This window comes from Oratosquilla oratoria, chromosome 11 (genome assembly GCF_046742065.1).
Source record: "Oratosquilla oratoria isolate Oo_2021 chromosome 11, ASM4674206v1, whole genome shotgun sequence".
Taxonomy (NCBI): domain Eukaryota; kingdom Metazoa; phylum Arthropoda; class Malacostraca; order Stomatopoda; family Squillidae; genus Oratosquilla; species Oratosquilla oratoria.
Genome location: NC_134787.1, coordinates 4,062,213 through 4,078,119, shown reverse-complemented (window position 1 = coordinate 4,078,119; position 15,907 = coordinate 4,062,213). Strand labels below are relative to the sequence as shown.

The 15,907-nt window shown below is 48.0% G+C and overlaps 1 protein-coding gene across 14 annotated transcripts in view; it reads right to left on the bottom strand.

Annotated features, from left to right (window-relative positions):
* Nucleotides 1–15,907, bottom strand: part of Mrtf (Myocardin-related transcription factor) — a 314,147-nt gene that overhangs the window by 22,937 nt on the left and 275,303 nt on the right. For 11 of the 14 annotated variants that reach the window (XM_076192254.1, XM_076192253.1, XM_076192258.1 and 8 more), the window contains one exon: nt 2,485–2,632. In XM_076192254.1, the coding sequence (XP_076048369.1) occupies nt 2,485–2,605 (121 nt within the window). In that variant the 5' untranslated portion in view covers nt 2,606–2,632. Of the gene's footprint in view, nt 1–2,484; nt 2,633–12,415; nt 12,602–15,907 lie in introns of all 14 variants that reach the window. The other 3 variants (XM_076192250.1, XM_076192249.1, XM_076192251.1) reach the window with 1 other exon arrangement.

Below are 15,907 nucleotides of genomic sequence, written 5' to 3'. Positions count from 1 at the left end.
AGGAATTACCACGCTCGAGATAAACGCATAAACAAGACCGGGGAACAGGAGCGTGGTACATGCACACTCATTTGGCTGAGTTGTGTCTCCACTTGGCGAGGGCCTGCTTTACGCCCCGTCTCCCGGTGCTGGAGATGCGGTCTGGGGAGGGTTCTTCCCTTGCAACAGGCCACACTTGTAAATACGGTTGCCGCAGGTCAGTCATCAAGCCAAGTTGAGCATCGAACACCACAACGTACTTCCAAGACTGGTACGCAACACAGTGGCGATTCGGTCAACTTGTAATCAGCATTGGTCAGACTTCATTGAGAGCAAACTTCGCCTCCCCCTCCCCTAAGCTACATAGAATGATTTTATATGCTGCATAAAATACACTGAGGACGTCCATTCACGAGGTAAACTGGCACGGAAGTAGACGAGACCTAAACAGTCCTTACAGGCCTTGAAACACAATGAAACCTAACAATACCAACGTATGTCACGTGCGGCACGAAAACCAGGCTGCAGCCTGTTGTGCTACAGAGCTACTCTGTGTGTGCGCGCGCGCGTTTGTCTGTATGTCTGTTTCTCGTGTGTTTGTGTTTGTCAGTGTACGGTCTGTCTGTCTGCCTGTCCGTCTCTTTCGCGCGCACGTGCGTGTTTCAGCGTTTTTGTTTTTAATTGTCTTTTAAGTTCACTATTTTTTTCCGAATCCACTTCTGGTTTCTGCCCACACTTTCTCTTCGGGAAAGCTGCTCCACCCTCGAATACTTTTAAGTCTGTCAGTTACACCCGTCTTTTGCATTTTAAAGCTGTGTCCTCGCATATTACATGACGACAACCTAATTGTCGAATGCGTCTGCGGACATTTCGCCTACGGTGCATTTGTCCAACCATTCACATCACCTTCCCTCCGGTCTCTCGGCATATACTTTGTGACTACTCCTTCCAACTTCCCCATTTTACTATGGTTTTCTTTTCATACAAGTTCCATGAAGTCTCAGCATAGGTAGAGTACCCCTAACTAGGTATGTGGTACTGCACTGGGTTATCAGTATCTGTACTCTTCTTCATCAAAATGACCCGAGTTGACGAGGGTGTTTGCGCGGCAGTCATATCTTTTCTTGACTTTGTTAGTCATATGGTCTTTGGGATTATGGTTTTCACCGACGGTCACTCCGAAGGGTCCCCCCCACCCCCAGACTCACCCGTTCTGTACATGAATATATCTCTTATAGGACTGTCTTCGAGGTTTCATTCTTTTGTTTCAGTATTTTGGCGTAGAGGGTGGAGGGGTGTGGAGTGTAGTCAGGGATGGAATGGGTGGGAATGATTTTATGCCTTTTCCTTTTTGGCTACCTCCCTTGTAAGGGGGAAAAAGCCTTGGTATATGTATGTATGTATTTTGGCGTCGTCTGTGAACATGTTTGTATAGCAGTCTGTCTCATCCGGAGATCATTAATGTAGAGTATTAACATGAATGGTGTCAATACTGATCACTGGAACTCCATAGCCTCTTTTTACCCTCAAGTAATTTTCCCCCTGTTCGTTGTCCTCGTCTGCTTTCCCACGTGGAGATGTAATGATTTCAGTATGGGACCTCTCATACCCCATTTGTTTTCCAGTTTCCACAGTAGTCTCTTATGTGGTACCATTTCCACAGTAGTCTCTTATGAAGTCCAAGCATACAAGCCCATCCGGTCATTCCTTTCCTGCAGGATATCTGCCACTTTCACAACAGCTTGGAAAATTCTAAGAAAGTGAAATATAATAGTTTAATATAAATGTATACATACATACATACATACATACACATACATATATATATATATATATATATATATATATATACACATATGTATATGCATATACAAGTATATATTCGTGTATACACAGCGGTTAAACAGTATTTTCCAAGCAGCCCAACTATCTCTATGTAACTATCTTCTTTAAAAGTGGTATATACTACTAATATAACAGACAAGCCAATGTATTTTTTTCAAATGTCGGACGACTTTATTCAGCTAAGGTCTCAACGGGATGGACACAGACTGTCTGCTACAATTGTCCGCTATCTTTCGTATGTTATAGCTATACATTACACTACATGACTAAGGTATGTACTAGAAGACGTATGAAGTAACTGGCGGGGGGGGGGGATGGAGATGATCCAACGCCTGGAAACCTGGTGCCCTCCCCTGGGCAGCCAATAGGCACATAGTCCAACAGGCAGACAAGCAAGCAAGCTAGCAAGCTGGCAAGCAGGCTGGCTGGCAGGTAGGTAGGTCAGGTGCGAGATGACGACGGGCGGGTCCTCACGCCCTTCCAGGAACGCCCTCCTGACGTTGCAAAGCACACCGTCACTGCGCCCCCGGCTCCCTTAGCCATAGCCCTTGCTCAACAACAAGCTCGAGGGCAACACGTCTCAGGCACACAACACCCACCTGCATCCTTTACCCAAGCATATAAAAATGTTCGACGAACATAAAGTAGGTTCATACTTACATTCCTTGTTCTTGCTGAGGGAGTTGCCTTGAAGGGGGGAGTCATCCACCTCGCATTTGGGTGGAGAGAGTGGGATGAAGGGGGGAGGACAATCCCCTCCGCTGCCTCCGCCCTCCGCCATCTTGCACAAGTCGTTCACGTTGCAATCCTGCAAAGAGGAGGAGAGATTAGCACCATGAGAATCGTGGCACGAGTGGGCGTCAGCATACATTAGCGTGCGAGCGGCTGACCAGGTGCGGCGAGGACACCGGGCCGCAGCCACGTGCGCAAGAAGTGCTGCCTGCCACTTTCTGACAACGCTCCACGGAGGCCTCTGGCTTCCAACAATGGCGGACTCCTCACCATCGGTGACTTTCCACAGATCAATTCGTCTCGCCAAGAAAGGCTTATGTTTCAAAAACGGGGCTCTGATCGACCGCGACCCTATCCTCTCATTAGCCTCGACCTTTAGTTACATAAAACCCGAGTGGCGTTCACCAAATATATGCAGACGATGTCACAGAGACGATGGGGCACCATCCTTCTTTTATTTTCAATAAACACGGCACACAAAATACTAGCAGATCTGATCACGTGACGTCAAACCCCCCTACCTAGACGGAGGTCGATCTACACGTTCTGGCTGGCCTGACCCAAGTTGCATAATGGAATCAGCCAACGTCTCCCATTTTGAATTTGCTCTGCACTGCACGCCTGACGACTTAGCCTCACAATCCAGGCCAACCGTCATAAATTCATAACAAGACATCGCCGCTCAACGACAACGTAAAAATGAGAATAGAAAAATAAATAAATGAAAAAGACCCTGAGTTCAAGCGTTCGAGTTCAGTCTATTATATTTATTACGTCTTTAAATGCGTCCCTTCCTCGGAGGGAAGGCATTTCTTCTGCGCCCTTCAACAACACGGGGACGTCTTCCACAGATTCTTTTTTCTGCAATTGGCTGTGGGACAAACCTCGATAAATGGGGTAGCCCGACTAAGAGAGACCCCCTCCGCCCTAGACAAAACACAAATAATCATCACATAAATAAATAAAAAGCAATGAATAAACAAATGAATATATAAATAATCTGTTACGTCACTGCTGAGGTCAGGCAAGCACAAGGTGAAGAGGGGTGGAGAGGGATGAGGACGAGGGAGGGAGGGAGGGAGGGAGAGGATGGGGGAGATGGGTGAAAGGAAGTAAGGAAGGAGGGTGGGAGGGATGGAAGGAGTGAGTTGATGCAAAAAAGAAAGGACGTGAAAGGCGGCCACTGATAAGGGAGCAGTGGGAGAAGGGAGGAGAACTGTGGATGAAGGAATGGAAGGCAAGGAGGAAGAATGCAGCACGTGGGAGTTGAATCAGGTGTAGAGAGGTGGAGTTGGGGAAGGTGGAGCTGGGGAAGGTGGGCGGAGGGGGGAGGGCAATGGGGGAGAGGGAGTAGACGGTGGGGGAGGGGGAGGGTGAGGAAGGAGGAAGGAGAGAGAGAGCGAAAGCGTAACACAAGGAAGGCAAGAAAGGAGGGAAGAGGGATGGTGAGGAAGGAAGGAAGAGAGGCTGTGGAAGAGGAAAGAGAGGGCGAGGTAGAGGCAGCAGAGGTTGAAGGGCACCATGGCAAGATGATGACGACTTGGGGGGTGAAGAGGGAAGAGGGGAGGAGAGGTAAGAGATGAGTGAAAGGTGGGTGAGAAAGGGACAGAGAATGGCGAGGGAGTAGGAATGAATGTAAAGAATTAGGCGAAAGAGGAATAGGGGGAGGTGGTGATTTACGACCGAAAGGGATTAGGAGGACGAGTGCGGGAGGGAAGAAGTGGGCCATGCAGCCACAGAGAAGTGAAATGAAAATGAGGAGAATGGAGACGAAAAGGGACAATGATAATGATGATGATGATGATGATGATGATGATGATGATGATGATGATGATGATGATGATGATGATGATGATGATGATGATGATGATGATGATGATGATGATGATGATGATGATGATGATGATGATGATGATGATGATTGGGAGAGAAACTGAGAGTATGACATGAGGGGGGAGAAAGTAATGGATACAGACAGTACTGTGCGGGGTGGAAAGAGCACACGAAAGGAGAGGACAAGGAGAAGAAAATGGCGTCGGGGGGAAGAGGGGGAGGGTATTTAGAGGACATGACGGGAGGCGTCATGAGCCACAAACGAGGACGATTAACCGGTGAATGCGGGAAGAAATGTCAGAGATTGGAAGGACGATGATGGGAAAAGGCAGAGTGCATGACGAAACGAAGGATACATCAGAAAGTGTGTGTGTGTGTGTGTGTGTGTGTGTGTGTGTGTGTGTGTGTGTGTGTGTGTGTGTGTTTACCTAGTTGTATTACACGGGAAGGGGGGCTCGTGTGTGTGTGTGTGTGTGTGTGTGTGTGTGTGTGTGTGTGTGTGTGTGTGTGTGTGTGTGTGTGTGTGTGTGTGTGTGTGTGTGTGTGTGTGTGTGTGTGTGTGTGTGTGTGTGTGTGTGTGTGTGTGTGTGTGTGTGTGTGCATTTATCTGCATGTGTATGTGTGCGCATGTAGGAGCACGTTTAACAAGTTTAACAGGAATGAGCCTAACACCCCCGTTTCTTTTCATTCCCGGCTTAAACCACGTAGTTTGTTCTGAACTCTTAAATCCTCCGAGTGAGGATTAAACTGTCTAAGCTTAATCAGTTTATGACCCACCATCATGCCGTACAATGGGTTACACAGTCAAGTGAATTTTCGAATATATATATAGTCACTGTACCTGTGGTTCTAAGCTAATTGTGAGCATGTGTTGGATTTGTATGGCTCCACTCTAAGCCGAGGGAAGTGGATGCTAGGCAGCGCGCACGCAAGACAGTGGGAATATATATATATATATAATTAGGGAAGCCAGAGGGGTAACTACGAAATAAGGATGTGTTTATGTAGAAGCAAGCCTCCTGCAATGAATACTGAGAAGAGGAAATAACTGGAAGGGAGGGAGGGTGGGAGAGGGACAAGGTAAAGAGGAAGGGCATGCCAGTTTGAGAGAGAGAGAGAGAGAGAGAGAGAGAGAGAGAGAGAGGAGAGAGAGGAGAGAGTGGAGAGAGAGGAGAGAAAGAGAGGAAGAGAGGTGATAGAGACAGAGAGAATAACAGTGGTAGAGAATGCCAATGAGGGTGAGAGAAGTGCGTTGATACTTAGAGATTACAGTGGACGTGATCATGAAGGTTGTGATGATTATGATGATGATGATGATGATGACTGGGGGGTTTGTGATTGTGATGGTGGTGGCGGGAGGGGGGGAAACGGGTAATACGTGGGCGAAAACGAAGCTGAGAATGGGGTGGGGGGGAGGGGGAGGTCGTGGAGATCCAGGGGCTCGTGCGGTCGGTCGGTCCGAGTTTCAGCAGATGGTGAATTTGTGCCCTGCCCTGCCCTCCCCAATGGACTTTCACTTGTGCAAATAATTGCTTCCCCCCTCCCCCCCCGCCCGCACTGCTACCACCTCCTCCCTCCCTTCGACTTTCCTAAAAAACCCTCCCGAGGCTTACCCAAATAAAGACAACCGGGTTAATCCCTTGCGATTAGTAAACTTGTTCTGGCTGCCGTCAGGTGATTTTATTCGTCCGAGAGGGGTGGGGGGAAGGGTTAACTCGTCACAATGAACCTTTACGATTCTGTTCTCAACTTGTTCTGATTGCCGCCTGGCGATTTTATTCACCTACCCCCCTCCCCCCCCCCGACCTGCCGGCAGCGAAAAGGTTAACGAAAGCAGTCGCGGCGGGGCAATTTGAGCTTTTCCACACAAGAAGAGTAGAAACGCTCGACAGAACTGAAAAGGGGTCTCGACCGACCGCGACCCCTTTCAAGACGGGCACCACTCCCCTCGCCTGGCATTAGCAGGAACAGAATATTGAAGTATTTTATTCTGGCTGACGCCACACTGCTCTATTCAGTTCAGAGTAAACACTGGACTTCAAAAGGTCGGCAGAGATAAGTCGTACAACATTGGGAGAATGGAGGACAAATTGTGAAGAAAATAAGTGGAAGCGCACTACGTGACAGACTGCGACGATGAGAGAGAGAGATGGGGGAGAGAGAGGCGACAGAGAGAAGAGAGAGAGAGAGAGAGAGAGAGAGAGGAGAGAGAGAGAGACGAAGAGAAGAGGAGAGAGAGAAGAGGAGAAGAGATGAGGGAGCGATGAGAGAGAGAGTGAGAGAGAGAGAGAGAGAGAGAGAGAGAGAGAGAGAGAGAGAGAAGGAGAGAGAGAGAGAGAAGGAGAGAGAGAGAGAGAGAGAGAGAGAGAGAGAGAGAGAGAGAGAGAGAGAGAGAGAGAGAGAGAGAGAGAGAGAGAGAGAGAGAGAGAGAGAGAGATGAAGTAAAGGTGTCAGTTGCCTTTACCACTGGGTGGAGAGAAAGCCGGGTGTTGTCGCGGGTGCAGGTGCAGGTGCGCGAGGGGCGGCGTGCGTGCTGTTGAGACAACCTGCACCCCCTCACCCACTTAGCAGACCCTCCAGGAACCTCGTCTGCAGCGAGCCGGTGTTCGCAAGGGCGGCGCTGGCCCAAGGAAAGGGAATCCTACTCTGGCTGACTTTGTTTTGCTGGGGCGTCACCGAGATACCGAGATGTAGTATCGGTGTTTCAAAACCCAGGCTGCCCCCGCTAGAGTGAACCCCCACCCCACCCCCACCCCCACACCGCAGCCTGAGTTCGCGGTTGCTCCTACACCGACCCCGTTAGTGTGCCCAAGCAGCCAAGCAGCCAAGCAGCCAAGCAGCCAGCCAGCCAGTTAGCTAGATAGATAGCTAACAGGCAACCGCTCCCTCCTTTTTCGCTCACTGGCTGGAAAGATCTGTGCTCAGGTGTTTCGGCTGAAGAGAGAGAGAGAAAGCAGCTCTTCGAAAACATGAAATGCGTGCACGCAGAGTAGGCCACCTCTAGAGACAGTACCTCAAATCATGACACACAAACTATCGTCCAAACAGGTGTTTCACGGAGAGATGTTTCAACTCCCTCCTCTCCCTCCCGCTCTGCCTCAACCTCCCTCTCTCCTCCTCCTCCTCCTCCTCCTCCTCCTCCTCATGCACCTCCTCAACCCCCACCACCAGCACAGCCCCACCTCACAATCACTGCTGTGACTCACTCTCGGGTTGCAGGGTGAGCGGGGTTCCGTCGTCCCCGTTGCATCACAGCCATGTTCTTGCAGTTGTTGTTACCCCACATGTTACCTCGTTCGAAGGTGAGTGCATGTCCTGCCAGTCCATTTAGATTGCCACCAAGCGATTTGGGACATACGAACATCAATTCGCCCTTTATTTACAGCTGGGGGGAGGGGGGGGGGTAAAACTGTCTTGAATGCTGAACTGAAAAAAGGGAAAAATTTGGTGTGTGTGTGTGTGTGTGTGTGTGTGTGTGTGTGCGTACATGTGTGTGCGAGGACGCGCTCTCTCGATATTTTACCCATAGATATATGTTGGGGATTATTATTATTTCATTATTTATTTACATATTCCTTTATCTTATAGGGGTCTCTTTCTAAGATCAGACAGTTTCATTGTGCCGGAGGAAGCAGCTTCCCTCGCTCTCCTTCGAGTGCGACGTCGTCGTCCTTCAAGTCGCAAACACACAACCTGTTACGGCAACCAGGCAATCCCATTTCGACCGAAAATTCCTTCCTCCTCCACCTTAGCCGAACAAGACAGCTCTCGACTTTCGTTGCGACATTTATATACAGCGCCACTACATCGAAGAGGATTCGAATTATTACCGCAGCCTCATAGCAACCGGATTTGTTTCTCCGATTCCTCCACAGATCTCTCTGGGAAAAACAAGTCTGTTGTGTATAAGTGTTGGTTCCTATGCCACCAAGGGAATATTGTAAAGAGAGGAGAACAGTCCCCTGTTATTAGCTCTCTATTTGTTGAAGGATATGCTTAGGTTAGTAAAGAGAGATTTTGGGCCCGGCCCAATGAACGAGTGCCAGCCTCTCAGGGCTGCACTTCCAACTGGAGGAGAGGAAGTTGGCAGGGACTGAAGACATTCGTTAGAGAGGTGACGACTCTCTGTTGTCCTCGCATGTCCACCTCATCAATGTACTCGTATCTGTCGCCGGTCATCGTCACAGATAACGTAGTCATGATTATTATTATTATTATTATTATTTTTAGGGGGACACCGGATGATTTCATTCAGACCATGTACGGGGAAAACTGAAAGGGAATTTGATTTATTTAGACTTGCCATTACCCCTATACCCTCAGCTGAATGGAATCACCTGGGGACAGCCAGAGAAAAAGTCGTTAACATTGCTGGGTTTCACTCAACGAGATGCGTCCAAAAAGGACGCCCCCCTCCCCCCCGTCCTTGCCACGAGTGCCGAGCGTTCTGCAATACCTTCAATGTGACATCGCGCCGCACTTTATGGTCTTCGTTCTGGCAACAACAAATTGAACAACTTGGCCCGCTAGCTCCACCCGGGCATTTTTAAAAAATCCGCGCTTTCTGTCGGAGATGTAGATGTGGTGACCGCTCGGCTCACGTCCCGAAATGTGTGGAGGAGATTCCCTTCCCCTTCATAACAGCGACATGTTCATCCATCCCAATCACAGCCAGGTAATTCATCTTGTTTGTTTGTTTATTCATTCATCTATTCAATTTATTTTCATCGCCCGGCTGTGGGGTTGGCGCACCCCGTCGCTTTCACCAACTGGTGAGAGAGAGAGAGAGAGAGAGAGAGAGAGAGAGAGAGAGAGAGAGAGAGAGAGAGAGAGAGAGAGAGAGAGAGAGAGAGAGAGAGAGTCTAGATCCAGATCCAGGGCTACTTCCCCTTTATACTCTATTCTGGTCACCTCTAGGCAATTCCGATCAGCTGAGCATCAGTAGCGTCGCCCCCCCCCCCCGCCAGGCCGAAGCGAAGTGGGTGAAGCATGAAGCAGACCGAACAGGTGGCGCCGGGGACGGCGGCTCGAGTTCGAGTCCCACTTCCCAAACGACCGTTACGCGGAAGGCGGAGACGACACCGTGTGGTGCATTGCGTCGGTCGTCCTTCCAAGGTCCGACCGACCGACCGACCGATCCACAGGCCGATGGCAGACGAAAGGACCTATCGTGTACAAGACCAATCACAATAACATTATTATGAGGTAGTACTAGTTATTGCAGCAGCAACTGTAGTAGTAGTCTGCAGTAGTTGTAGTAACAGAGGTGGTAGTAGTTACAGTAGCCAGTGGTAACATTAGCAGCAACAAGCAGCAGGGAAGGTGGTGGAAGTGGTGATAGTAGTGGTTGTGATAGTAATAGTTGGAGTGGTCGTAATAACAGTAGAAGCAACAAGCAGTAATGCAGGTGATGGCAGTGGTAGCAGTTGTAGTAGTAGTAGTAGTAGTAGGATAGTAACCATATTGTGTTACTATAACTATTACTGAATAATGATTACAAGATATATACGAACCCATTTGCTATGGGATAGTAGTAGTAGTAGTAGTAGTAGTAGTACGATAGTAACCATATTGTGTTACTATAACTATTGCTGAATAATGATTACAATATATATACAAACCCATTTGCTATGGGATAGTAAGGGATGAACAAAAGTGCCTAAAGGCACCCAGTATATTGTACATAGATACCACCACCACCAGGAGCGGATGGTGGGCGGGGGGAGAAGAGTTAAGCGAGATCAGATGCGAGTTCTTCGCTACTATGGCGACTGTTTGAAAGAAAAGAATAATGCCTCTTTCCCTCTCTCGCACATTAACCCAACTGGTCAGAACTCCTACAACAACCACATAGAGTAATTCATTATGGCAAATGTTAGACAATAGTGCTTCGTATTCTGGGGATCTCAGGCGATCAAAGCTCGGTTTGGGTTGGTTCCGCCCACCTTCGGCAGCCAGAGGCGTCTGCTAAAAAAAAAAAAACTCTGGTCGATGCGCTTCAATAACGAAAGTACAGTATTGGCAAGAATTAAAGAGGCTCTCTTCTGGCTGTCGCCTAAATTACTTCAGCCGCGGCAAGGATCGCTTCGCTAGCGGGCTGAAACCAACTGGACCTAATACCACAACGGGAGGCGAGGGAGGAGTTTGAAGCACTTTGAAGTATTTCAACGGGTGTCGCCGCATGATTTTTATTCCATTGTGCCGAGTCAGGGTACCCCTTTGGGGCAATCGACCGCCTAATCCACACGCAAAGGATTAGTGGCCTGACGGTAAGAGCGTGCGTGCATGCGTGCGTGTGCGTGTGTGTGTGTGTGTGTGTGTGTGTGCGCGCGTGCGTGCGTGCGGCACGAGGCAAGGCTACCTGCGTCACAGGGACAGCGCGGCCTCCAGCTCCCCATTATCGTGTAAACTTGTCCCGGTCTTATCCTGACCAAAAACAAGCGCCTTAAGTCAGCTGTAAGGTGGACGGTTTCCTTTTCTCATGGTGGAGGACCCCACACATTTCATTCTAGCGAGAGCCAGGGTCCCCATCCACGGTACAATCTGGACTTCAGGCCGCCAGACAAATCTGGTCGGATCCGACCAGATTGGATCGTGCATGTCGGTGGGACAAACAAAAATCAGTACACACAAAGTCCAATATGGTCGGACCTGGCTAACACCAGAGCATCTTGTTGGTCTTGGGAGGCGCCATTGCTGAGGGCGTCTCCTCGTGGAGCCAAGAGGTCTTTCCTCCTCCTCCTCTTCTTCCTCTTCCTCCAAATCGTCTGCTGCCACCTCGGACACGAGAGCAACATTCTCTCAATATTAAAATAAAACCCAACTCCTAAATGGTTATAACAAGGTTGGCTACAAATATGACGCAACAAAGATTAGAGTGAAAACTCTCATATATATATATATATATATATATATATATATATATATATATATATATATATATATATATGCATACACTGAATGGTTTCCAGTGAATAGATCAACATCTTTTCAACTACAATTCACTTTTAATTCCGTGCCATCGCACTCGAGACTGAGTCCTCGGCTCGACCACGTTTCAATTTCCAATATGTACCTCCTTCGAGCTTCACAGTCTCGAGTGCGATGGCACGGAATTAAAAGTGAATTGTGGTTGAAAATATTTATATTTATTCATTTATTTATTTATATATATATATATATATATATATATATATATATATATATAGAGAGAGAGAGAGAGAGAGAGAGAGAGAGAGAGAGAGAGAGGGAGAACTCTGACCACGTGGAACAAGAGGGAGTCTAGCATCATACCGCTTTATTATATATTTGGATTCATAGTTTGACCAACAATGACAACCTGCATTCGTGTGTGGTATTTGAGCGTGTATCACCAACTTTCGATGACCGATGTATGTTCTAGGCACTGCTGATCCATCGGTGAGGTTGAGTGTGCAGCAGGGCAGTCGCTTCCTTGCAAACTAACCAAAACCTTTCTCGAGTTATTGTAATACAACCAGGGCAGATGTGTGCGCAAGTAGGGGGAGGGGAGTTGTCCAATAGTTGAATAGAATCACCTGGCGGCAGGCAGCCAGAAAATAGAGTCCCAAGTCGTCGCTGGTTGCGCAAGGGTTCCATCGAGACGAACCTAATCTTTTCGCGGCGCAGGAGGATGGAGGAGGAGGAGGAGGAGAGGAGGAGGAGGAGAGGAGGAGGAGGAGGAGGAGGAGGAGGAGGAGAAGGAGGAGGAGCGCTTCCCTCCGCTTAATAAAACCGCTTGAAGACAGCCAGAACCAAGGTTAAATGTGGACTTCAGCTGTGGAGTTAACAATCTGAATACCAAGTTAAGGTATGTTTAATCTCTTCAGCGCCGTATCGTAACTTTGGAGACTTGTCTTTCGTCACGTTTGGTGATTTTTTTCCAATGTATGGATTGGGAGAGGGGGAGGGGCTAAGTTAATCCGGTCTGCGTGGGGTCTGGATCTACCCAGACCCCATTCAGGGCAAGCCCTTGGCCCCTACCCTCTCAACTGAACAATAAAATTACCTGGCGTTTCCCATGAAGAAGAACGAAATATGAGGTACGAAAAGACAAGAACTTCGTCCCCGCTGCCATTGTTAGCCTTCTGTGCTGTGGGGCATGGATGGATTTCGTCCGAGGGTTGTGCTGTGCTGTGCTGAGCAGGAGTCGTCGCTTACATGGCCCCATGGGGGTCTCGATCGTTCAAGGCACCTATCAGAACGGGGTGCCACAATATCAAACACAAAGGAGAAAATATATTCACGGAACGAAAAAATAATAATAAATGGCAGACGCTGGCCAGTAGGTAGATACACAGGTACGTAGATAGGTAGGTAGGATGGAAGATTGGCTGTTAGAGTGGTAGGAACAGGTAGGTAGGTAGTGGTATATATATATGTATATATATATATCTATATTATATATATATATATATATATATATGTGTGTGTGTGTGTATTGTGTGTGTGTGTTTGTGTGTGTGTGTGTGTTTGTGTGTGTGTGTGTGTGTGTGTGTGTGTGTGTGTGTGTGTGTGTGTGTGTGTGTGTGTGTGTGTGTGTGACGAATGCATTACCCCGCGATGCAGCAGCAGCAGCAGCAGCAGCAATTGAATCTAGCAGTGGCTCTGGCCGATTAACCTCTCCATATGGCGGTGATGGCATCCTTTGTCATCGGATTACTATTCACACCACGATTCCATTCAGCTCAGGGGGCGGGGCTACAACAACAATATCTGATCATTAATCCGTTCACTGCAGCCAGGCGATTTTATTCAGCCGAGGGAAATCCCTTGACCAGCGAATGGGTTCATAATCCTACTGCATTTCGGACATGTTTAATATTGATGGATATAGAGCTGCAATGGCGGCCCACCAATTAGCCTAGCTCTCTCTCTCTCTCTCTTTCTTTCCCGTCTTAGGATCGGTTCCGCTCTCCCCTCTTCCACAAACCTCTGCCCAAAGTTTGTCGGAGGAAGAAGAAGAGGAGAAGGATAATGATGATAATAACGTTGGAGTCTTGGTCTCCGCTGCTGGGTCACTGTATGGTCCCCTAGATAAACTTTGTGGGCGTCCAGATTTTATGGAAAAATATAATTTCGTTGAGATGTGGGGGCCGGCGTCTCCAGGCTAGATGGGTCTCGATCAAATGACTCCCTGTTAAAGCTGCGAGGTACAGCTAAGCATACATATCTCTTCTAAAGCGTTCATCCAGGCCGAGGCCAGCAATTCTGAAGAAATTATCAACTGATTGACTCTTTATTTCACCGCAGGAGTGAATCAACTGATGCAAGGGGAGTCTGGAAGACAAGGGATCCCACCCAAGCAAATCTCACGGCTCACCACTGCGAGTTCTACAGGAGTTCAAAGACCTCTTTGCTCTATCACAACTTGACCGGACTCGAACCTAAATCTCCGGGGACCCAGACACGCTGCCGGCTCCAGCGCAAGCATCAGCAGAGCCAGCCAACCAGCCAGCCAGCCAGCCAGCCAGCCAGCCGGGAGCCAACTCCTTGAAAGGCGCAGGCAAGGGTCTGCACCCATCCAGCAGGGAGAGAATTTTTGCCGGAGGAACCACCGGTGTTTCGCTGGGGCGTTTTGGGTTTTGACCCCCACCGGGTGCTGGAGGTCAACCAATAGTCCTGGCTGTCTAAGCACACAGGGCAAAGGTAACGGCTTCGGTCGTTGCTGTCTCTTGGCGCAAGCTATCCGCCATTCAATACGGTGACATAATTTTTATTTTATTTTTCCTCTCTTCCCTCTGAGTGATACCAGAATTATTAAGGTAAGGGAGGAAAGATAAGTGAGGAGTGAGGAAAGTGGGAGGTGACGTGGGGCACTCGAGACTCAGTTTTGTTCCAAGTTGTCCTCTTGGTTGAACGGCGAATGTCTGGTCTTTCTATGAACGGTAATTATGTATCGTTTACACTCCACTTAAGATTGTTTATGACTTACGAGCTGAAGGCAAAAACATCACTTGGGACGACTTCCGACTAGCCAGGGTCACCAAACGAGAAACGATAACGCGATGCTTTGGAGGCACGCATAGGTGGGGGCCGCGCGCAGAGAAAATACCAAGGGCAGCAGCAAATGCCTAACTACAAAGTTCAAGGCCGGCAGATGTGCAGTTATCAAGGTCAACATGGTCGACAAAGGTACTCCTGTACAGACAAAGGACGGTAGAGGATGGGTGACGGGTAAGTTCAAGGCCGGCAGGGTTTTGACTACAAAGGTCAAAGCTGGAATATGGCTGAATGAAAAGGCCAGGAAGAGCAGAGGTACAGGAGCATCTACTCAATCCGAACTCGGCAGAGGCTCTGTTACAAAGGTCAACAGGGGCTGAGGTATAACCACAAATGTTTGGACCTTTGTGGCAACAGGGATCCAGGTTTAAAGGAAAGGACAGCACAGGTACGTACGTAGGTACGGGTGTGTGTGTGTGTGTGTGTGTGTGTGTGTGTGTGTGTGTGTGTGTGTGTGTGTGTGTGTGTGTGTGTGTGTGTGTGTGTGTGTGTGTGTGTGTGTGTGTGTGTGTGTGTGTTGTATGTGTGTGTGTGTGTGTGTGTGTGTGTGTGTGTGTGTGTGTGTGTGTGTGTGTGTGCGCGCGCGCGTTCTGGCTATCACATGATTTTGCTAAGGGACAGGCGGTCCGACCTAGAGATATATCATCATCTAGTGTTAGCCAGAATGCTATACGAGTCCTACCACGATGAGGTTAAAGAAAATGGTCCCTTTTGTTAAATAAATAAAAAAATTAGAGCATAAAGTTATATGCAAGGAAAGTGAGTGAGTAATAGTCCCTATATGCCCTCTTTAATTTCGGGAAGTAATTGGGTCAAGGCCAAGACCGAGGTCAAGGTCACTGAAATGCGAGTTTTTAACTTTATTTAAAATTGTCCAGTTTGCAGTTTATGAAGTCCAAACAAAACCACCGACATCTTATTTCTCATCAATAATCATTTTGCCCATGTCCGGGCTTAAAATTAAGCTTATTTATTCTATAAATTCCCTGGTTGATGATTACTCGTGGCACCATATGACCTTTGCCTTTGTACTAAGAGCATTTCAGTATCAAACTGTACTATAGTATCTGCTGCCGTGAGAGGTTTCCTATGCCAACCACTTGTTGCAACAAGATTTTGTATTACATTTTAATGAAGGCACGACTTTGACAACAAATTAAAATCTATTGTTAAGATATCTCATTTTCATAAGATCGCTAAGACCCAGATTACCTCTGTTTATGACATGATTTTGTACTTCATTTTCTAACAAGGCAAGATATTGGATATAAAAACATTCAGGCTAATTCTATTTGTGCCCCCCCCTCTGAATTTAGAAATCCAGCAACAGACCCCAACTGGACCCACTGACCTCTCATGACTGGCCCGGGAACCGGGTGTCAGTCTTCAAGGTTGTAAGGCAAGGATGACATTGGTCCCAAGTGTATGCACCTTCAGTTGTCACTTATCTTAAATATGAAACACCGCCACTAGCACCTTCAGTTCGGTGACGTCCTTT